General features: G+C 45.9%; 1 protein-coding gene across 1 annotated transcript in view; it reads left to right on the top strand.

Moving 5' to 3' along the window:
- Nucleotides 1–23813, top strand: part of LOC140428025 (cilia- and flagella-associated protein 47-like) — a 1060448-nt gene that overhangs the window by 1009668 nt on the left and 26967 nt on the right. The window contains exon 64 of the mRNA XM_072513997.1: nt 3786–3954. Within this exon, the coding sequence (XP_072370098.1) occupies nt 3786–3954 (169 nt within the window). The remainder of the gene's footprint in view (nt 1–3785; nt 3955–23813) is intronic.

Raw genomic sequence — 23813 nt, 5'->3', positions numbered from 1 at the left:
AGGTACTCCTAGAATGCCTGTTCATTGGATATTCTTTTGAGGATAGTGATAATTTCTTCTCAACTACAGCCTCCATAAATGTGCCTAACTCTTTTCTTCATCCATTTCTAGTTAGCCACCCCCTCCATAATAATGACTTCAAATATATTTGCAGAGGAAGCAACATTTCTCACCACAGAAGGTGGTGGTCATAATCTTCCAGTGATCTTACGTTGCCCACATAATTTGAAGCACCTCTAAAGCTGGCTTTGCTCATTGCAGAAACATTATCGTTCCAAAAAGTAATGGCTACTTGAACTTCTGTATTCTTCAGTTCTAAACCTCCTCACTTCATAAAATCATAAATTATTGCTTTACAGAAAGAGGCTTTTTGGACCATTGTGTCGTTGAAAGAGCTATCCAATTAGTCCCGTTCCCCAGTCGTTTCCTATAGCCCAAGAAATACTTTCTTTTCAAGCATTTATTCAATTTCTTTTCGAAATTTATTATTGAGTCTGTTTCCCATACTTGCCATACACAATGCTATGCAGGTTAGGTGGATTGGCCACGATCAATGCGTGGGGTTAAAGGGATAGGGCACGGGAGTGGGCCTATTAGGGTGCTCTTTCGGAGAGTCAGTGCAGACTCAATGGGTCGAATGGCCTCCTTTTGCATTGTAGGGATGTTTTGGATTCTGTGGACTTTCAGGCAGTGCATTCCAGAAGATAATAGCTCTCTGTGTAAAGAATAAATCTTCAGTGTCACACCCAAGCATTTAGATCCATGGATTTATGAACAATGGACATTTTACTTTCAAAAATAAAAATGAGTATGGACAATCTGCTTTGAAACAAAATGGAGTTGAGAGGTTCCCCCCGCCGCCCCGTATCGGTTCCAATACTCCCCACCTAGAATGCAACCCGCTTATTAACCAACACCGCTAACCCCCTCTTCATATCCAGCCCCAAATGAAACATTTGCCCCACCCATCCCTTTCGCAGTCTCGTCTGATAGAATCATAGAATCTCTACAGTTCAGAAGGATTGGGTTTGCACCGGCCCTTGGAAACTTAACCCAACTGAAGCCCACATCTCCACCCTATCCCCCATAACCCAGTAACCCCATCTAACCTTTTGGATACTAAAGGGCAAGTTAGCATGGCCAATCCACCTAACCTGCATATCTTTGGACTGTGGGAGGAATCCGAAGCACCCGGAAGAAACCAACGCAGACACGGGGAGAAGCTGCAAACTCCACACAGACAGTCACCTGAGACTGGAATTGAATCTGGGACCCTGGAGCTGTGAGGCGGTAATGCAAATAAGCCACATCGCCTTCAAACTCCTCAGATGCGTAAATACACGCGACCTTTTAACCGGCCCATTCAACCCCCTCACGTCCGCGTGACCAGCCTGCGGCCTCCTCCGCACTGCCCTGTGCACTCGGTTACCTCCAGAGGCTAATTGAATGTCCCCTCCCCCATCAATTTATCAGCATTTTCCCCACATACACAGTGGCCTCTGCACGTCCAATGCCTTCAGGTATCCGGACAATCCTTAAATTTGACCTCCTGGAGCAATTCTCCAGATCCTCCACCTTCTCTTTCAGCCTCTTCTGGCTCTCCTGCATCACTCCAACGGCTGCCACCAATGAGGCCAACTGCTCCTTGTGCTCCCCCATCACTTCCTCCACTTTCTGGATTGCCTGACCCTGGCACTCCATCCTGTGCTCAACTCGCTCGATCCCAGATCTCAGCAGTTCCACCACCTTGGCTAGGCCCTCCAGGGCCTCTTTACTCTGTTGCCAAAACTTGTTATTCAGGAGGTCTACCAACTGCTTTGTCGACCATTGGGCAGGCAGTGCTTGTCCTCAGCCATCTTTTCCTGGGGTGCACTCTCCTGCTCGGGGACGGGTGTGGGGTGCGTGGGTGGGTGGTGAGAATACAAATTGTGATCAGCATGTTTCCCAAATGCTCTCCCATTGAAAGTGGTTGCATTTGTCCCAATCCATTCCCTAGAACTAGACCAAGCACTGTTTCCTTCATCCATCGGCCAAAATCTATCAAGATATCCAAAACGTTCTCTCGTGCACTTTTCAGATACTCCTCACCTTCTTTGCCTTTGCCATTATTACTTTCCCAGTCTATAGTAGGATGATTGATGTACCCCATTATCACAACTCTAAAGTTCTTGCATCTTTCTGAAATTACCTGAGAATTTGTCCCTCTATATTGTCATGATTTGATACTCTGTAGTTTTTAACTAGCCTCATAACAGCTCCTTTATTTTTATTTAATTCGAGCAAAGACATTCTACATTTGAGCCCAGAAGTCCACCATCCTTTTCTAGTGCTGTAACAGAATATTTGATCGATGCTACCACCTCCCCTCCTTTTTTTCCTCCCTCTCTTTCCGCAATATATTGTCACTGGGAATATATATTGCCCATTCCTTCCCTTATTTGAGTCAAGTATCTGACTTCTGCCAATGTCAGTTCTCCTGGCTGTAGGTGTGCCTTAAATTTCTCATTTGAATCTACCCCTTTGCATTGCAAGTGTAAAACCTGGTCCAGAAACTCGGAATGTAGTGCCATTGGTCTTCATTATAATATATTCAGATTCAGTGCATGGATATTTGGCAGGTACATCGCGGAAAGAGCTCATAAATTGAACTTGGAAATGTGAGTGCTTCATTATTGGAGCAGAGAACCAGCAGACATCTGCCCGATTTGAATTTCAGAACTTTGCAGACTAAGATCACTTGTGTATAATTAGCATAATTTTTTAATTTATTTTTTCTTCAATTTAGAGTACCCAATTATTTTTTTTCCCGAATTAACGGGCAATTTAGCATGGCCAATCCATCTAACCTGCACATATTTGGGTTGTGGGGATGAAACCCACGCAGACACAGGGAGAATGTGCAAACTCCACCCGGACAGTGACCCAGGGCCGGGATTTGAAATCGGGTCCCCAGGGCCATAGTCCCAGTGCTAACCACTGTGCCACGTGCCACCCACATAATAAAGCTAAATAACAGAAAGGTTCTGACTCGAATGTTAATGCAGTCATTACTAATATTAATTAGTGAACAATTTTAATAGTTCAGTATAGATTTCCAATGTTTTGTATCTGGGGGTTCATAGGATAAAGCTCACTTATATAATGAGCACAAAGTAAGATTCTTTGAGGCTAAATTAACAATGAATCTGGCTCCATATGGAGATGGAATTCTCACCCTGAGCTAATTAAATCCCCATTGAGCGCAAAATGGCTGTGGGGTATCTACCTTTTTGGGGCGGTCTCCAGACCAATTGTTTTAGTCCAGTGGGGATGGCGGGGGTAGGGGTGGTGGGAGGTGCGGGCGGTGAGTTGGGGGTGGTGGTGGGTGTGGAACATGGTGTCTTGTAAAATCCAGCCTACTACCTCGAGGAACCCTCTTGCCAAAACTGTTACATTTATTTCCTTTCATTCATTGTAACTAGGTTATTGGGGCACCATATCCTCAAGCATTTCAGTGGTTCAAGAAGAAGGTCCATTACCACCTTCTCAGGGCAACTAACGATGGGCAATCAGCATGCTTTTACTAACGATGGGCAATCAGCATGCTTTTTTGCATGTTAAGCTAATATCTGGAGTTCAAAGTTTTAAACATTATTATCAAATCATTCAGATTTTCCTGTAGGTGAAATAAAATGAAACATTCAGTTTCAAAGATAAAAACTGATTGTTTTTGTGAAATGTGACGATCCAAAATACAGGATATTGTTTCTCTCTAAGTATTTTTCTATTTCTCTTCCTGTCACTAGGCATCCCATGCCATTCACAGCGCACTTCCTACCTTGTAGTGATCAGGAATTTGTGGTGTCACCTCAAACTGGAGAATTGCTTCCCCTTGGCTCTACTGGGACTCTATTTACTGTTGGATTCACCCCACAGATGTACAGCAAAAAGTACAAGGCAAAACTGCTGATTCAGGTAAGTCGAATAGACAGGAAAAACACAACATTCAATTTTAATCTTGATAAAGCCTTCAAAACTCTCATATCAGCGTGACTATTTATACAAATGGAAAATATTGGAAGTACTGAGCAGATCTAGCAGCATCTGTGCCTAGAGAAACAGAGTTGACATTTTGAGTCGCTGACCTTTGTCTGATGAAATATTAGCCCTTACCTTCCATTCCCCGGGGGTCATTCCAAAGATGTGCTGGGGAATCACCACCTCCCACCCTTGCAATCTTCATATAAGGATTGCATGGCAATCACCCAGAAGTTCAAACTTCTGTTGGACAATTGTCCAAATCATCCTTTACTGTGACTTAAATTGCAAACTTCAGATGATTCCATAGTAATCACAGTAGTTCATATCAAAATGCAACAAGACCTGGACAGCATTCAGGATTGGGCTGACAAGTGCCAAGTAACATTTGTGCCACACAAATGCCAGGCAATGACCATCAAGAAATAATCTAACCATCGCACCCCCTTCACATTAAATGGCATTACCATCACTGAATCCCCACTGTTAACATCCTGGGGCATACCATTGACCAGAAACTGAACTGGACTAGCCATATAAATACTGTGGCTATCAGAGCAGGACAGAGGTTAGGAATCCTGCGGCAAGTAGCTCATGTCCTGACTCCCAAAAGCCTGTCCACATTCTACAAGGCACAAGTCAGGAATGTGATGGAATACTTTTCACTTGCTGGCTGAGTGCAGCTCCAACAATACTCAAGAAACTCAACACCATCTGGGACAAACCAGCCCGTCTGATTGGCACGCCTTCCATAAATATTCACTCCCTCTACCACTCAGGAACAGTGACAGCACTATGTACCATCTTCAAGATGCACTGCAGGACTCATCAAGGCTCCTTTGACGGCACCTATCAAACCAGACCGCTACCATTTAGGAGGACAAGGACAACAGGCACATCTGGATCACCACCACCTGGAAATTCCCCTCAAATCACTCACCATCCTGTCTTGGAAATATCACCATTATCGTTCCTTCACTGTCATTGGGTCAATATCCTGGAACTCCCTCCCTAAAAGCACTATGTGTGTACCCACACCACAGGGGCAGTAGTGGTTCAAGAAGGCTGCTCACCACCACCTTCTCAAGGGCAATTAGGGTGGGCAATAAATACTGCCCCCGCCCAGCTGTAACAGCAAAACTGTTTATTTGGTTAAAAAGAAGCACATTTTTGATGCAACTGTCTTGTTTTTTTATAAATAATTCTATACCTATTGGATAATGAATATCAGTGTTAAATACTGGAACAACTTGCATGGATTACATGACAAGTAAAGGTTCCCTTTAGCCTGATCCAGAAAAAAACCTTTAATTTCACTCTCAGAAGAGTACCAAGTAATATTTCTTAAAGACTGAATAAAGCTCTTTGCAATTTCACCAAGTGAAATTACGAATATAATGCTGCAAATGTGGAAAAGAGGTGAATTTTGTACTGCACACTTTCATCTGCCAGGAAGCGATTTGCGTCCAAATGGACTCATTTAATTTAGGACTTTTACAATCATCAAACAAAAAAACCTACTTCATCCAGCATTCTAAACTGAAGCCAAGTCCAAGATCCAATGGCTGAAATTGAATGTCATTGCTTCTCAAAATACCTAGCCCCATTTTTATGAAGAAAATATAATTTGACTCATACATACACATAATAAAATTGTGCTGTGTCTGTAAGGCTGTCTTTGAGACATAACAGTGAAGAGAATCTTAACAAAAATGTGTTTTATGGGATTTATGTTTTGATAATAGGATGCCCTGAGCAATGCACTTTATAGCAGTATGTCAGAAAGTGTTAAAGCATTACTTTATCCATTCCTTAGGTGATAGAAACACAAATACAGAGAATCAAATTACAGGAGAATGGTAACAAACAGTGACAGACACCTGCAGTCCTAGAGATCCAGAATAGTTGGCCTGGCGAATATATTTTGGTTGTCGTCTAGCATTAATGCCTTTGTTCTTCTTTGACCAAAGTGATATTTGTGTTGTTCTCTGTTTTACTTTATCCTCATGATTTGATTTGTAGTGTTGATCCAAAGAACAACGAATCTTGTTGACAAACAAACCTAACTTTATTCTTAACTTCAGTTAAGTATTAACACTACTTAACTGAACTAGGTTCTACACTTATCCCTAAGAAACAAACAGTTGGTTAATAACACATAAACTAGTCTTCTCTACATCTAACTCATTACCAGATTAAACTATTCTCTATCTCATAGAGTCATAGAATTTACAGTGCAGAAGGAGGCCATTCGACCCATCGAGTCTGCACCAGCTCTTGGAAAGAGCACCCTACCCAAGGTCAACACCTCCACCCTATCCCCATAACCCAGTAACCCCACCCAACACTAAGGGCAATTTTCGACACTAAGGGCAATTTTTCATGGCCAATCCACCTAACCTGCACATCTTTGGACTGTGGGAGGAAACCGGAGCACCCGGAGGAAACCCACGCACACACGGGGAGGATGTGCAGACTCCGCACAGACAGTGACCCAAGCCGGAATCGAACCTGGGACCCTGGAGCTGTGAAGCAATTGTGCTATCCACAAGGCTACCGTGCTGCCCACCCACCCTCTCTACCTTCAGACTCTCCAGCTAATTCCTCACTCTTGCTGCTACCACCTTCTCCAACCTTCTGTCCCACACGGCTCAGCGTCATCCCTTATATACTTATGGGACTACCTCCCTCTAGAGGCTGTCTGTATACATTTCAGTTACCCTTGCATTATCTATATGTATGATAATACTACATCCCCCTTTTTTTCGGAAGAAAAATGATTACAATTTAATTTGTTTTTCCTTCACTCTGATACAATGCAGTATTAATCACAAACGCCGTGTCCTGTAACATTGCTAATGACTATATATCCTACTATCTTTCTGATTCCTGTCTTTAAGATAAATAGACATTGTGAAGAACAAATACAACAAAATCATAGTCTTGTCATTACAAGTGTTTGAGTAGTAGCTAACAATTTTTTAAACTGTTCAAAATTTTACAGTCCATAACCTTGAGTATGCACTCAGTCTTCACTGTGGCAGTGTTACATCACTAAAAAATCAGTCCAATCAGTCAAATGTTCAAATGGTTGAACCATGTTCGCCGTCTGATTCGGCCTCTTTCTGTGCATGTGATGTTTTTGTGTTTCCATTGCCTTCAAAACCTGTGTGTTATCTGGTTTGACAGCAAGAATCACCACTTCTCGACCATTGGAATGTTGTTGTTTCCCAATTAATGTCCTGTCCTTCCTGACATTAGTGCCATCCTGTGTGAAGTTGGTATGGTCAACACACACATGTGTATGTTCTACCTTGAATGGTAGTTGTGTTGCACACACTGTGCTGCAGCCACTTGTCTGGTTGTCAAGCATAACTGCATGTTCCAACACTTTCCCACCATACAAGTGCCAAGTGTCGTTGAATTGTCCATTGGTGTCACAGTCGTACATCTGAGTTTATTCTGTGATATCTGAACTATTCTTGGTGTGCTCAATTTCAGTTCCGTGATACGTTATCGATTCAAATTTAAGTTATCTACCATCTGTGTCCTCAGGATACTCTGATGTACCATCAAGCTGTGTAATATTAGTTCCTGTTGGATGTTCAAATGTATGCTCGAACTCTTGGTGCTCAACGTCTGGAACCAACTTGTCCAAGAAGTCTTCATCTCCTTGTTGGCTGTGCATTATTGTTGTGCTCTCTAGTGATCTGTTCACTGTTGCACCACTATCATCAGCCTTTGTACAGTCCAGCTGAGATTTGTCAGTCTCACTTTTATCCTGTATAACTTGAATGCTGCTAGTGGTCCATACTTCATTAGTCGCAAATAACGTGTAAAGACCTTCATAGTCTTTTCTCGTTGCTTGTTATCCATTTCTGCACTGTCGTCTTTGCTGTGACTTACAGTGGTTGGACTTTCATAGTCTTCTTCAGCCGGCTCATTAAATAAACATGATAGACTTTCCCAGTCTTCTTCCTCTCGATCTGTCGACGTACGAGTTGAGTAAATCCTTTCAACTAGATTCAGTGCTGTACAAGCTTGCCAACCTACTAATGATGCCTGTTCATTGTCTACCACCTCAAAATCTAGAGGCATTTCCAGTTCTCCATGTCTCACTACGAGACGACATGAACCTTTAGTGACAACCGTGTTCCCATTGTAGTCTACCAGTCGGCTACTGGTAGACTACAATGACTCAGATACTTCTGTGTGATCATGCTCGCATGCACTCCTGTGTCAATCCTGAATGGTGTTGCTGTGCCATTAATTATTACTGATACAGTCCACTCTTTAATTATCTTCGGGAGAGGCGTAATTGATTCTTCATCAGAATCCAGCAGATCAGTCCTATTGACTGTGTCAATTGAGAACATCTCATCTTCTGTGAACTGTGCGAGTTCACTGTCTTCATTTAATTTGCCGCACTTTTCATCCTTACTCTGGACACTTCAGATCGTTCTATTGTCATGACAGGACTTTTTAAATTTATTTCCTGGAACAGCTGCTTTTTCCATGCTGTAAACTGTCATGTCAATGCTGCTGCAAAAGTCTTGTTCAGCTGCTGGTGGAGATTCACTCAGTTTTCTGCCCTAGAAATCTGTTTTTTCGATTGCTGGGCACTGTCTCTTTACCTGGGCGGAGCCACAATATCCTGATGTCATCACGTCCGTGAAGTCATGCGCTCACTTTCATTGCGCATGCGCAGATCGATCCTCATCTGGAGTGCGCTCTTTTTTCAAGTGCGCATGCGCTACTTTCAGCACATGCGCAGAACGTTCATTTTCTGGATTGCGTCTTTTGTTCCACTGCGCATGTACGGAATGTCTGATTTACGAAGCGCGCGTTATTTTTAGGTGCACTTGCGCAAACTGGTCCTCACTTCCAGCATGCTGACTTTTTTGTTGCGCCACAGGTTTACTCAAGTTGAGAATTTTCGAGCCACATTCCCAATTCAACATTTCTGTACATCTATTTTTAGTTGCTGTGCTCACACGGGTCATATTAATAGAATCTTCCAGCATTATTATTTTTTTTTTTTGCAGTCGTTTACTCGGCTTGTCCTTTGTTGGAAGCTCACAATAGTCATCAAATTTTTCCATGACCACATTGACCTGAGTTTTTTCACCTTCATTCTCATAATAGAATAAGTGATACACCTTTACAGCGAGCAATCCAGCCACATTTAATAGGAGTGCTATTTTACTTTGATCTGAATCACTTTCTAGCACGGAGGCAGGAAGAAAAAATGCAAGCTGCTGTTTGAAGAATGCTCAGTTTTTACATAGTTTACCATCTGTTCTGAGATGATCCAGTTTCTGCAGGCTCTCCATTTTGCAATTGGTCTGTCTGCATGGATTTTCTTCAGATATAGAGGCTTGGTTGTTTCTTTCAATCTTCACGTCCGTTCATGCTATTCTTTCTAATCTTTGTTAAAAAATCTTTTTATTGGCATTTCCCATATTTATAAACAGTTGTATATATACACATCACATTTTTCTCGCCCGCGCTAATTTCCTGTATTATACAGAGAGGTCTAGTTTGTCCTTCGTTTAACTGACCCTATGTGCATTTTGTTGCCCTCTGGATCGGTCTATGGTTCCTCCCCCTTCCCCGTTGTCTCCCCCCCCCCACTGGCTTCGGCAGTGCTTTTCTTTTATTTTCCGGACAGAATGGGAAAAAAAGGGGTGTAGTCCCCCCCCCATCTCTTGTGGTTTCCCCTCCTTCCTTCCACCTCCCCCCCCCACCCCCCGGGTTGCACAGTCTTTTGGTACGGCATCTACCTTGGTGTTTTAAAAACAATTCACATTAGGTTACTCCTCGTTGCTGGCCTCGAACAGGTTTTGGAACAGACCGACAAACTGCCCCCAAGTATCCAGGAAGCCTTCCTCTGACCCTCGGGAGGTGTACTTCTCCAGGTGGAGAAATTCCAAAAGGTCAGCGAGCCAGTCTGCAGCTGTGGGTGGTGCTGCGATCGCCAGCCGAGCAGGATTCTCCGGCGTGCGATTAGGGAAGCGAAAGTGAGGGTGTTGGCCCCCTTCCCCATGTGTAACTCTGGCTGCTCCGATACCCCGAAGATTGCCACTATTGGGCATGGCTTCACCCTCACCCCCACAACCTTGGACATTGCCTCGGAAAAGGCTGTCCAGAACCCAGCAAGCTTGGGGCAAACCCAAAACATGTGGGTGTGGTTGGCCGGGCCCCTCTGGCACCGCTCACATTTGTCCTCCACCTCCGGGAAGAACCTGCTCATTCGGGTTCTGGTTAGGTGTGCTCTGTGCACCACTTTGAGCTGCATTAGGCTTAGCCTTGCGCAGAAGGAGGTGGAGTTCACTCTGCTCAGTGCTTCGGTCCAGAGTCCCCATCCTACCTCTGTCCCCAGTTTGTCCTCCCATTTTTGTCTGGTCTCGTCCAGTGGAGTCCGGGCTCTGTCCAGTAGCTGTCCGTATATTTTCCCACATAGCCTCCCCTTCTCGTTGCATGTGCCTATTAGGTCCTCTAGTAGTGTGCTTTCTGGGGCCCCAGGGACCCTACTGCCTCTTTGCAAAGGAAGTGTTTTATTTGGAGGTGTCTCATTTCCTGTCCTTTTGCTAGCCTCCACTTCCTCGTCAGTTCGTCTCATGTCGCCAGTCTGTGCCCTACGTAGAAATCCCCGACCGTCAATGAGGCCCCGTCCCGCCTTCATCTTTTGAAGGTGGTACCCAGCATGGCTGCGGAAAATCTGTGATTGCCAAATATGGGAGCCATGGGGGACATTTTGGTTATCCCGGTGTTGTCTCAGCTGGGTCCACGTTCTCAGCGTGGCCGCTACCACAGGGCTCGTTGTGTATCTTGTTGAGGAGGATGGGAGTGCTGCTGTGGCCAGTGCCCGGAGGATGGTTCCTTTACAGGATGCCTCCTTCATTTGTACCCAATCTGTGTCAGGTTCTTGGAACCATCTCCTCACACTTTCCGCCGTTGCTGCCCAGTGGTAGTATTGTAGGTTTGGTAAGGCCAAGCCCCCTTTAATTTTCCTTCTTTGCAGTGTCTATTTGGGAATTCTCGGATTCTTACCCCCCCCCCCCACCCCCACACCCACACACACACACACATACACAGACGCTATGATTAGACTGTCTACATTTTGGAAAAAGGTCTTGGGGATGAAGATCGGAATGGATCTAAACAGGAAGAGGAACCTTGGCAATATGTTCATCTTGATCGTCTGCACTCTCCCCACCAGGGAGAGTGGGAGTGAGCCCCATCTTTGAAGGTCTCTTCTTACTTCCTCCACCAGGCTGGTCAGGTTCCACTTGTGGATCTGTGTCCAGTCTCTGGCTATCTGGATCCCCAGGTAACAGAATCTGTTCTGGGCTGTTTTGAACGGGAGCCCCTCCAGCTCTCTCCCTCCCTCATTTGGGTTCACTGGGAATGCCTCGCTTTTGCCCAGGTTAAGTTTGTAGCCCAAGAAGGTTCCAAACTCTTTCAGCATTTGCAGTATTGCCTTCAGTCCCTCCTATGGCTTCGAGACATAAGAGGAGCAGGTCATCTGCTTAGAGTGAGATCCTGTGCTCTCTGTCTCCTCTCCGGATTCCCTTCCAGCTTTTCACGTCCCGCAGGGCTATCGCCAGGGGTTCGACCGCTAGGGCGAACAAGAGTGGGGACAGGGGGCAGCCCTGTCTTGTTCCTCTCTGTAGCTGGAAGTATTCAGAGCTGCTGGTGTTAGTTCGGATGGTTGCTTAAGGAGCATTGTACAGGAGCCTCACCCAGGCGGTGAACCCCGCTCCCAGCCCAAATCGTTCCAGTACCTCGAGGAGATATTTCCATTTGACTCTGTCGAAGGCTTTTTCTGCGTCCAGGGAGACGATCACCTCTGGTGTTCTCTCCCCGGGGGGGGGGGTGTCATTATTACATTCAGCAGCCGCCTGATGTTCGCTGTGAGCTGCCTACCCTTGATAAAGCCCCTTTGGTCCTCTGCGACCCACCTCTGGTACACAGCCCTCCAGCCTTTTGGCCAGGACCTTTGCGAGTATTTTCGCATCCACGTTCAGCAGTGAAATGGGTCTGTATGATCCACATTCCGTCAGGTCTTTATCTTTTTTGGGTATCAGTGAAATTGTGGCCTGCGCTAGCGAGGGGGGCAGGGTGCCCCTTGCCAGTGAGTCCACGAGCATGTCCCTTAAGTGTGGGACCAGGACTGGTGCAAATTATTTGTAGAAGTCCGCCGGGAACCCGTTGGGTCCCGGTGCCTTCCCCGCCTGCATGGAGCTGATGTTCTCCATGATTTCTCCCAGATCTATTGGTGCTTCCAGCTCCCCCCTTCTGTCTTCCCCCACAACTGGTAGTTCCAGTCCGTCTAGGAACTGTTTCATCCCCGCGCCCTGGTTGGGGGGCTCGAAGGCGTACAGTCCCCGGTAGAAGGTCTCAAATGTCTGATTGTCCTCCTTTGGTTCTGTTACCAGTCTGCCTCTGCTATCCTTTACCTGCGCTATTTCCCTTGTGGCTGCCTGCTTTCTCAGCTGGTGAGCCAATAGGCAGCGAGCCTGGTCTCCGTGTTCGTAGAAGGTCCACCGTGTCTGGTGGAGTTGGTACACTGCTTTCCTAGTGGATAGCTGGTTAAAGTCCATTTGCAGCTTTTTTCTTATTCTTTCTAATCTATCTGTATTCTAGTGTTTTAGGGACAAACTACTGGTACCATATGTTGTTCTCTGTTTTACTTTGCCCTCATGGTTTGAGTTGTCGTGTTGATCCAAACAACAACGATTCTTGTTGACAAATAAAACAAACTTTATTAACATTACTTAACTCAACTGGGTTCTACACTTAACCCTAAGAAAGAAACAGTTGATTAGTAACTATTCTTCTCTACATCTAACTCACTACCAGATTAAACTATTCTCTATCACTCTATATTCAGACTCTCTTTTGTTCCCAGAGATGGGGATGACTGATGTAATGTAGCATAAAATCAGGTTCTTTTGCATGTGTTTGGAGCTGTTGATAGAAGCTTCTGTTTGAACAGGTGTGAGTTTTGCAAACATATTAGACCCAAAATTCTCATGAAATGAGTTGTGACATCATCACCAGTGAGACTAGAGTGTTTCTGCTGGTGCTCGGCAGATCTTAGTCTGTTTGTCTCATTGGTCAGCCATTTAGATATCTGTTGGTGGTTTTTTGGTCTCAACCACATGTCAAACAATTATACTGTTCTCTGTATCCTTTCAAAACTCAGGCCTGCCTAAAGATTGCAACAAAAATTAGGAGAGAAGCAAGCAAGTAGGAATGAAGCTATGACTCTTCTACCTCATTCCCTACACATCATCCTCCACGTTAATGGCAGTCTCTTAGCCCAAGAATCCCTCAATTCCACTAGTCTCAGATGATCCTTAAAATTGTTGTGCCTTAGATATTTCATTGTAACCTACTGCTTGTGTGTTGCAAGAATAAATGTTTCCAGCACCAATAGCCTTCATTTAAATATTAATTAAATTAATTGCATGAGGACTTGTCAGATGGATCACAAGAAAAGCTAAATTGCATTAGGAAGATTGAGGGCATTGATTTTGGGTCGAACACTGGCAAAACTGGCTTCCAGCTAATTGACCAACCAGAAATATGAGATATCCTAACTTGATGCTGAAGAACCAACAAAATCGGTGTGGAAATTCAAGATCATTCAAATGATTAAAGAATGGCCTATAGCTATCAACACAATTTCACAAACTTTCTGTTAAAATTATCCTACTTCCTGACTATTGTTAGAGGAAGAATGCAAACCTCCACTATAGGAATGTCAAAAAGAAGCAGCATTTCTCCTACCTCCTGTTAGCTCCCAAATTGGAATGCAGGCCAAAGTAAATGTTTCTGGAAATCAGAATAACAATTATGAGAATGACATTACAAACTCAACTTCACAGTTGACAGCTCAGAATTACTACATTGTGCTGAACCATTCAGATTGTAAAATCCTTCATATAAGCCACCATGTGTTGAAAGTTCCAATATACACTGTCCAGATGAAACAAAGGCCAAGGTGCACCTATTCTGTCTTCCACCAACAGCTGTTGTCTGATATCTGATTAAAACCTACAGGATTCCGAGGAGGTTTGATAGGGTTGATGCTGAGAGATTGTTTCTGCCCATTGGAGAGCCTAAAACATGGGCACAGTCACAGAACAAGAAATCAATCATTTAGGACTGAGATGAAGAAGGGTTATGAATCTTTGGAATTCTCTACCCCAGAGGGTTGTGGATGCTCCATCATTCAATACATTAGATATTTGGTCTCACAGGGAATTAAGGGATATGGGGAGCAGGCAGGAAAGTGGGGTTGAAGCCAAAGATCAGCCATGATTTTATAGAATGATGGAGCACGCTTGATGGAGCCACATGGTCTATGCCTGCTCCTATTTCTTGTGTTCTTGTGATATAGCAATAATGCAGTAGACGAATCACAGCAATCAGTTTATCGCAGTTAGTCTACAACAGAGGCCAAACATGAGGTGGGGAAAAACCCTAGTGATGGAAAGCTATAGAAACCGTGATCCTGATGTTTTCTCTTTTTATATGAGCAGTTTCCTTTTTAAAGGAAAATAAATGGGTTTGAATAATATATATTAACAAGAAGAACATTCAGGTGGTCAACAATTCACTTTGTACATAATTACAGGAACAAGCATTATACTGTTACAATAGACTGGAAGGAATTGTTAGCTGTGTGTAGCACATTAATTTAAAGATGAATGGAAGAGCTGCGGAAAACCCTGCTGCATTACAGATAAACTTGAGGTGTTTTCAAGGTATGTCAGACTATTTGGAGCAGATCATTCCTACAGTTGTATCAATGAGAGATGCAAGTGGTATTTCCAACCTTGGCACATATGTTGATTCACTGAACGTTTTGATGAAATGATTCTTGAAATTATGCTGCTGGAATTTATATGAGCAGCCACCTATTGCCAAGCATCTTGTCTAAGCTCTCTGTGTATATTCCCAGAGGAGAAGAACTTCCTCCTGTGCTGCAATGGGTCTAATAAACTTTACAAAGCCTGTCATAAAATGAATTTTCCCCCTGTTGGTTTACCACTGCTTAAAATATGTCAGCAAATTGACTCCCTTTCTTTGGCTAGATCAACAACGGGGGCATTCTAACCCCACAATAGCTGATGCATTTGGGAAAATATTTCCTCAAAGCCTTTTGCACATAAGTTAACCCCTTTAAGATACCAAACATGTGCAGTCAAAAGGACCCATGCACTTAAACAAATTAACACGACACCGCAAAGAAAAACTTGAGAGGTGTGTTAGTTTGGGTTAGGCGGGTAATTAAAATAATTAGTTTTGGATTGCAACTACAATTCCAATGTGCCCATATCCCAGTTTAATGGAGGCTCATTTGGATGATTGCGACTTACTACTTGCTATAATAGAGCCATTAATTAGTGTGGGTGGTGGGTTTTTATTATAATTATATTATAATTTGATCATTAGAAGACATTAATGAGGTGTTTTTAAATTGGAATACACTTAGGTTTAAATTTAATCTGTCCAACAAGGGGTTCCTTGGCCTGAGAAACTGACAAATGAAAATGGGGCAAGGTTGAGCCACAGTTCAGGTGGGCATTCAAAATTGTGATTGCCACATCTGAATTAAAGCTCACAGCTGGTGTCTCCATTTCTTCTGACAAATGTTTGGTAGAGAGGGCTGGTGTTAAAAGTTTTGAAGCATTCAAACAAATTCAGGATGGGATTGACATCCATCTTTAAGTCAAGCGAGAATGAGAAATTCAAACGTTATAACAGAGAATGATCTGCTAGCTTTGGACAGAAAAATTCTGACTTTTTGGCACCTGAGAGATGGGGAGGGACTTGGTTCAATTGGTTGGCTGGTGACCAATAAATTGGCCAAAAGGCTGTATTCAGCACAGTAGCAGGTAGTGATTGGATCCAGTCTGAGTAGGATGATTTCCAGAGATGGAAGGAAAGCAGAGTTGAGACCTGGACACAGAGAGAAAGATCTGTTCTCTCTCCCTCATGTTTTCTCCAGAAAGTCTGCGAGCTGCTGTATTTCTGAAACTGCAGAGACCTGAATGACGCTACAGTGAAACCATTACAGGCTGTAAACAGCGAACTGGATCTGAAAGCTTACTTTGAAGGAAGGTCTGCTTAAAGACAACCATCTGAAACAAAGACACTTTTTCCTTTTACTTATGTAATTATTTATTGTTCTTCATTTGCGGGATGTGGGTCTCACTGTTTAGGCCAGCATTTATTGGTATCCTTAGTTACCCATCAGAAGGTGTTGATGAGTTTCCTTCTTGAACTGCTGTGATCCCTGAGCTGAAGGTACAGCCACTGTGCTGTTGGGGAGGGAGTTCCATGATGTTGCCGCAGCGACAGCGAAGGAATTACTATACATTTCCTTTTTTTTAATAAATATTTTATTGAAAATTTTTGGTCAACCAACACAGTACATTGTGCATCCTTTACACAACATTATAACAATACAGATAATAATGACCTTTTTTATTTAAACAAGAACAAAAAAAAAAAACAACAACAAATAAATAAATATTAAATAACAAAAATAAAAAACTAGCCCTAATTGACAACTGCCACACCCCCCCCCCCCCACCCCCCCCCCACACCCCCCCCCCCCCCCATCCCTCCCCCCCCCCCCCCAAGTCCTGGGCTGCTGCTGCTGCCTTCTTTTTCCCCCATATATCTTTCCGCAAGATATTCGACGAACGGTTGCCACCGCCTGGTGAACCCTTGAGCCGACCCCCTTAGGACGAACTTAATCCGCTCTAACTTTATGAACCCCGCCATATCATTTATCCAGGTCTCCACCCCCGGGGGCTTGGCTTCTTTCCACATTAGCAATATCCTGCGCCGGGCTACTAGGGACGCAAAGGCCAAAACATCGGCCTCTCTCGCCTCCTGCACTCCCGGCTCTTGTGCAACCCCAAATATAGCCAACCCCCAGCTTGGTTCGACCCGGACTCCTACTACTTTCGAAAGCACCTTTGTCACCCCCATCCAAAACCCCTGTAGTGCCGGGCATGACCAGAACATATGGGTATGATTCGCTGGGCTTCTCGAGCACCTCGCACACCTATCCTCCACCCCAAAAAATTTACTGAGCCGTGTTCCAGTCATATGTGCCCTGTGTAATACCTTAAACTGAATCAGGCTTAGCCTGGCGCACGAGGGCGACGAGTTTACCCTGTTTAGGGCATCTGCCCACAGCCCCTCCTCGATCTCCTCCCCTAGCTCTTCTTCCCATTTCCCTTTTAGTTTGTCCACCATAGTCTCCCCTTCATCCCTCATTTCCCTATATATATCTGACACCTTACCATCCCCCACCCATTTCTTTGAGATGACTCTGTCCTGCACCTCTTGTGTCGGGAGCTGCGGGAATTCCCTCACCTGTTGCCTCGCAAAAGCCCTCAATTGCATGTACCTAAATGCATTCCCTTGGGGCAACCCATATTTCTCGGTCAGCGCTCCCAGACTCGCGAACTTCCCATCCACAAATAGATCTTTCAATTGCGTTATTCCTGCTCTTTGCCACATTCCATATCCCCCATCCATTCCCCACGGGGCAAACCTATGGTTGTTTCTTATCGGGGACCCCCCCAATGCTCCGGTCTTTCCCCTATGTCGTCTCCACTGTCCCCAAATCTTCAGTGTAGCTACCACCACCGGACTCGTGGTATAGTTCCTTGGTGAGAACGGCAATGGGGCTGTCACCATAGCCTGCAGGCTGGTCCCCCTACAGGACGCCCTCTCTAATCTCTTCCACGCCGCTCCTTCCTCCTCTCCCATCCACTTACTCACCATTGAAATATTAGCGGCCCAATAATACTCACTTAGGCTCGGTAGTGCCAGCCCCCCCCTATCCCTACTACGCTGTAAGAATCCCTTCCTCACTCTCGGAGTCTTCCCGGCCCAAACAAAACCCATGATACTCTTTTCTATCCTTTTGAAAAAAGCCTTCGTGATCACCACCGGGAGGCACTGAAACACAAAGAGGAATCTCGGGAGGACCACCATCTTAACCGCCTGCACCCTCCCTGCCATTGACAATGCTACCATATCCCATCTCTTGAAATCTTCCTCCATCTGTTCCACCAACCGCGTCAAATTTAGCCTGTGCAATGTGCCCCAATTCTTAGCTATCTGGATCCCCAGGTAACGAAAGTCTCTTGTTACCTTCCTCAACGGTAGGTCTTCTATTTCTCTACTCTGCTCCCCTGGATGCACCACAAACAGCTCACTCTTCCCCATGTTCAATTTATACCCTGAAAAATCCCCAAACTCCCCAAGTATCCGCATTATTTCTGTCATCCCCTCCGCTGGATCCGCCACATATAGTAGCAGATCATCCGCATATAAAGATACCCGGTGTTCTTCTCCTCCCCTAAGTATTCCCCTCCATCTCTTGGAACCTCTCAGCGCTATCGCCAGGGGCTCGATCGCCAGTGCAAACAGTAATGGGGACAGAGGACATCCCTGCCTTGTCCCTCTATGGAGCCGAAAATATGCCGATCCCCGTCCATTCGTGACCACACTCGCCACTGGGGCCCTATACAACAGCTGCACCCATCTAACATACCCCTCTCCAAACCCAAATCTCCTCAACACCTCCCACAGATAATCCCATTCCACTCTATCAAATGCTTTCTCGGCATCCATCGCCACTACTATCTCCGTTTCACCCTCTGGTGGGGCCATCATCATTACCCCTAACAGCCTCCGTATATTCGTGTTCAGCTGTCTCCCCTTCACAAACCCAGTTTGGTCCTCATGAACCACCCCCGGGACACATTCCTCTATTCTCATTGCCATTACCTTGGCCAGGACCTTGGCATCCACATTTAGGAGGGAAATTGGTCTGTAGGACCCGCATTGTAGCGGATCCTTTTCCTTCTTTAAGAGAAGCGATATTGTTGCTTCTGACATAGTCGGGGGCAGTTGTCCCCTTTCCTTTGTCTCGTTAAAGGTCCTCGTCAGTAGCGGGGCGAGCAAGTCCAAATATTTTCTATAAAATTCAACTGGGAATCCGTCCGGTCCCGGGGCCTTTCCCGTCTGCATGTTCCTAATTCCTTTCACCACTTCTTCTACCGTGATCTGTGCTCCCAGTCCCACCCTTTCCTGCTCTTCCACCTTGGGAATTTCCAGCCGATCCAAAAAATCCATCATTCTCTCCCTCCCATCCGGGGGTTGAGCTTCATACAATTTTTTATAAAATGTCTTGAACACTTCATTCACTCTCTCCGCTCCCCGCTCCGTCTCTCCTTCCTCGTCCCTCACCCCCCCCTATTTCCCTCGCTACTCCCCTTTTCCTCAATTGGTGTGCCAGCAATCTGCTCGCCTTCTCTCCATATTCATACTGTACACCCTGCGCCTTCCTCCATTGTGCCTCTGCAGTGCCTGTAGTCAGCAAGTCAAATTCCACATGCAGCCTTTGCCTTTCCCTGTACAGTCCCTCCTCCGGTGCTTCCGCATATTGTCTGTCCACCCTTAAAAGTTCTTGCAGCAACCGCTCCCGTTCCTTACTCTCCTGCTTCCCTTTATGTGTCCTTATTGATATCAGCTCCCCCCTCACCACCGCCTTCAACGCCTCCCAGACCACTCCCACCTGAACCTCCCCATTGTCATTGAGTTCCAAGTACTTTTCAATGCATCCCCTCACCCTTAGGCACACCCCCTCATCTGCCATTAGTCCCATGTCCATTCTCCAGGGTGGGCGCCCTCTTGTTTCCTCCCCTATCTCCAAGTCTACCCAGTGTGGGGCATGATCCGAAATGGCTATAGCCGTATATTCCGTTCCCCTCACCCTCGGGATCAATGCCCTACCCAACACAAAAAAGTCTATGCGTGAATAGACTTTATGGACATAGGAGAAAAACGAGAACTCCTTACTCCTAGGTCTACTGAATCTCCACGGGTCCACCCCTCCCATCTGCTCCATAAAATCCTTAAGCACCTTGGCTGCTGCCGGCCTCCTACCAGTCCTGGACTTCGACCTATCCAGCCTTGGTTCCAACACCGTGTTAAAGTCTCCCCCCATTATCAGCTTTCCCGTCTCTAGGTCCGGGATGCGTCCTAGCATTCGCCTCATAAAGTTGGCATCGTCCCAGTTCAGGGCATACACGTTTACCAAAACCACCATCTCTCCCTGTAATTTGCCACTCACCATCACGTATCTGCCCCCGTTATCCGCCACTATAGTCTTTGCCTCGAACATTACCCGCTTCCCCACTAATATAGCCACCCCCCTGTTTTTCGCATCCAGCCCCGAATGGAACACCTGCCCCACCCATCCTTTGCGCAACCTAACCTGGTCTATCAGTTTCAGGTGCGTTTCCTGTAACATAACCACATCTGCTTTAAGTTTCTTAAGGTGTGCGAGTACTCGTGCCCTCTTTATCGGCCCGTTAAGCCCCCTCACGTTCCACGTGATCAGCCGAGTTGGGGGGCTTCCCACCACCCCCCCTTGCCGGTTAGCCATCACCTTTTTCCAGCTTCTCACCCAGTTCCCACGCAGCTGTATCTCTCCCAGACGGTGCCCCCCCGCCCATCCTTTCCCGTACCCACTCCCCCTTTTCCCCAGCAGCAGCAACCCAGTAATTCCCCCCTCCCCCCCCCCCCCGCTAGACCCCCCGCTAGCGTAATTACTCCCCCCATGTTGCTCCCAGAAGTCAGCAAACTCTGGCTGACCTCGGCTTCCCCCCGTGATCACGGCTCGCACCGTGCGACGCCCCCTCCTTCCTGCTTCTCTATTCCCGCCATAATTATCATAGCGCGGGAACCAAGCCCGCGCCTCTCCCTCGGCCCCGCCTCCCATGGCCAACGCCCCATCTCCTCTCCCTCCCCACCTCCCCCCATTACCACCTGTGGGAGAAAGAAAAGTTACCATACCGCAGGATTAAAACATAAAATCCCTCTTCGCCCCCCCCCCATTCGCCCCACCACCTTGTCCAAACGTTCATTTTCATAATCCACTCATTCCAATTTTTCTTCTACAATAAAAGTCCACGCTTCATCCGCCGTCTCAAAGTAGTGGTGCCTCCCTTGATATGTGACCCACAGTCTTGCCGGTTGCAGCATTCCAAATTTTATCTTCTTTTTGTGAAGTACCGCTTTGGCCCGATTAAAGCTCGCCCTCCTTCTCGCCACCTCCGCACTCCAATCTTGATAAACGCGGATCACCGCGTTCTCCCATTTACTACACCGAGTTTTCTTCGCCCATCTAAGGACCATTTCTCTATCCTTAAAATGGAGGAATCTCACCACTATGGCTCTGGGAGTTTCTCCTGCTCTCGATCCTCGCACCATAACTCGGTATGCTCCCTCCACCTCCAACGGACCCGTCGGGGCCTCTGCTCCCATTAACGAGTGCAGCATCGTGCTCACATGTGCCCCGACGTCCGCCCCCTCCACACCTTCAGGAAGGCCAAGAATCCTCAAGTTGTTCCTCCTTGCGTTGTTTTCCAGTGCCTCCAACCTCTCCACAGATCGTTTCTGGTGTGCCTCCTGTATCTCCGACTTCACCACCAGGCCCTGTATATCGTTCTCATTCTCTGCTGCTTTCGCCTTCACGACCCGAAGCTCCTGCTCCTGGGTCTTTTGTTCCTCTTTCAGCCCTTCAATCGCCTGTAATATCGGGGCCAACAACTCTTTCTTCATTTCCTTTTTTATCTCCTCCACGCAACGTTTCAAGAACTCTTGTTGTTCAGGGCCCCATATGAAACTGCCACCTTCCGACGCCATCTTGGTTTCTGCTTGCCTTCCTTGCCGTTGTTCCAAAGGATCCGCTGCAATCCGGCCACTTTCCTCTCCTTTTTCCATCCGTGTCCAGGGGGAACACCCTTCTGGTTTACCGCACGGTGTTTTTAGCCGTTAAAATTGCCGTTGGGGCTCCTATCAAGAGCCCAAAAGTCCGTTCCACCGGGAGCTGCCGAAACGTGCGACTTAGCTGGTCATCGCCGCACCCGGAAGTCATTACTGTACATTTCCAAGTCAGGGTGGTGATTGACTTGTAGGGAAACCTGCAGATGGGGGGTTCCCAGGTATCTGCTGTTCCTGTCCTAGGTAGTGGTCGTGTGTTTGGAATTGGCAGTCTAAGGAACCTTGGTGAGTTACTACAGTGCATCTTGTAGATGGTACACACTGCTGCTACTGTTCGGCAGTGGTGGAGGGTTTGAACGTTTGTGGAAGGGGTAGCAATCAAGCGGATGCTTTGTCCTGGATGGTGTTGAGCTTCTTGCGTGTTGTTGGGGCTGCACTCATGCAGGCAAGTGGGGAGTATTCCATTACTCCCAAGTTGTGCCTTGCAGATGGTTGTCAGGCTTTGGGGAGGGGCGGGGCAGGAGGTGAGTTACTCGCTGTAAGATTCCTAGCCTTTGACCTACCCTGGTAGCCACAGTATTAATATGGCTAGTCCAGTTCAATTTCTCATCAATGGCAAACCCCAGGATGTTGATTGTCCGGGATTCGGTTGTGGTAATGCCTTGGAATGTCAAGGGGCAATGGTTAGATCTCCTCTTTGAGGAGGTGGTCATTTGCCTGGCACGTGTGTTGTGCGAATGTAACTTGCCACTTGTCAACCCAAGCCTGGATATTGTCCAAGTCTTGCTGCATTTGGACATGGGCTGCTTCATTATCTGAGGAGTCGCAAATGGCGCTGAACATTGTGTAGTCAGCCGGAAACATCCCCACTTCTGCCCTTATGATGGAAGGGAGGTCATTGATGAAGCAGCTGAAGATGGTTGGGCCACCCCTCTCCTTCCCTCGGTGTTTGTTCGTCTTGTGTGTGTGTAAAGGGTGGGGCAAGTTAAAGTGGGGGTTTAGGAATTAGATAATCAGTTGTATTTTGCTGCATATTTCATTATAGTTCTTGTTATAAATAAAAAGTAATTGTGTTTCAATTTTCGAACCTGGTGACTGCAGTAATTGGGCAGCTGAGGGCCAAAGACTTTGGGTATTTTTCCAAGAATTGTTGGTTAATTCAATTGTGTTGCAACTCTGGGTCAAGGGGGGTTGGCATTGACAACCCACTAGCCCAGAGTGTCATAACATAATTTAGGGGCTTGGGTCTGAGATCTTTGAAATGTGGATGGCAAAGTTTTAAGACACCAGATTTGTAGCAATATAACGCAATGCCTCTGGAAGCTGCTAAGATTTTTCTTCAGCTGGACGACTTGTCTCTGTTTTTATTAAAAGGGCTTCAAAAAGACAAGCTAGTCAAATTGGCAGGTGAATTAAAAATAACGGTACCAGATAAAGCGAGGTAGTTAGAGATGACTGAAGTGATTGCTCAACATTTAAATTTGAAAGAGATGCCAGAAACACAGGCTGGGTCATGGCAACCATCAGTAGAGTTAGGTAAAATCCAGGTACAAATGAAACAATTAGCGATGCAGCAAAACAAAATGGAGATGCAGCGAAAAGGAAAGGGAATGGAGATGGATGTGAGAAGGTTGGAATTAGAGAGAGAGGGAAAAAATAATACAGAGAGAGGAAAAAGCAAAAGAGAGAGAGAGTTCAGATTAAGGCACTGGAAATTAGAGAGGAGCTTAATCTTAGAACCAGTGGCGATATACTTAAATTTATACAGGCCCTCCCAAAATTCGAAGACAAAGGAGGTAAAAACCTTTTTTAGGGCTCCTGAGACTCATGGGCTGGCCAAATGAAAAGTGGACACTCCCCATGCAAAGTAAATTGCTGGTGCAGGCACAGGAAATTTATGTTTCCCTGTCAGAGTGGATGTCTAAAAATTATGACTAAGTAAAAATAAAAGGCTATTCTGG

This window comes from Scyliorhinus torazame, chromosome 8, assembly GCF_047496885.1.
Source record: "Scyliorhinus torazame isolate Kashiwa2021f chromosome 8, sScyTor2.1, whole genome shotgun sequence".
NCBI classification, from domain to species: Eukaryota; Metazoa; Chordata; class Chondrichthyes; order Carcharhiniformes; family Scyliorhinidae; genus Scyliorhinus; species Scyliorhinus torazame.
The sequence above is the reverse complement of the archived record's forward strand: the minus strand, read 5'-3'. Positions and strand labels throughout refer to the sequence as shown.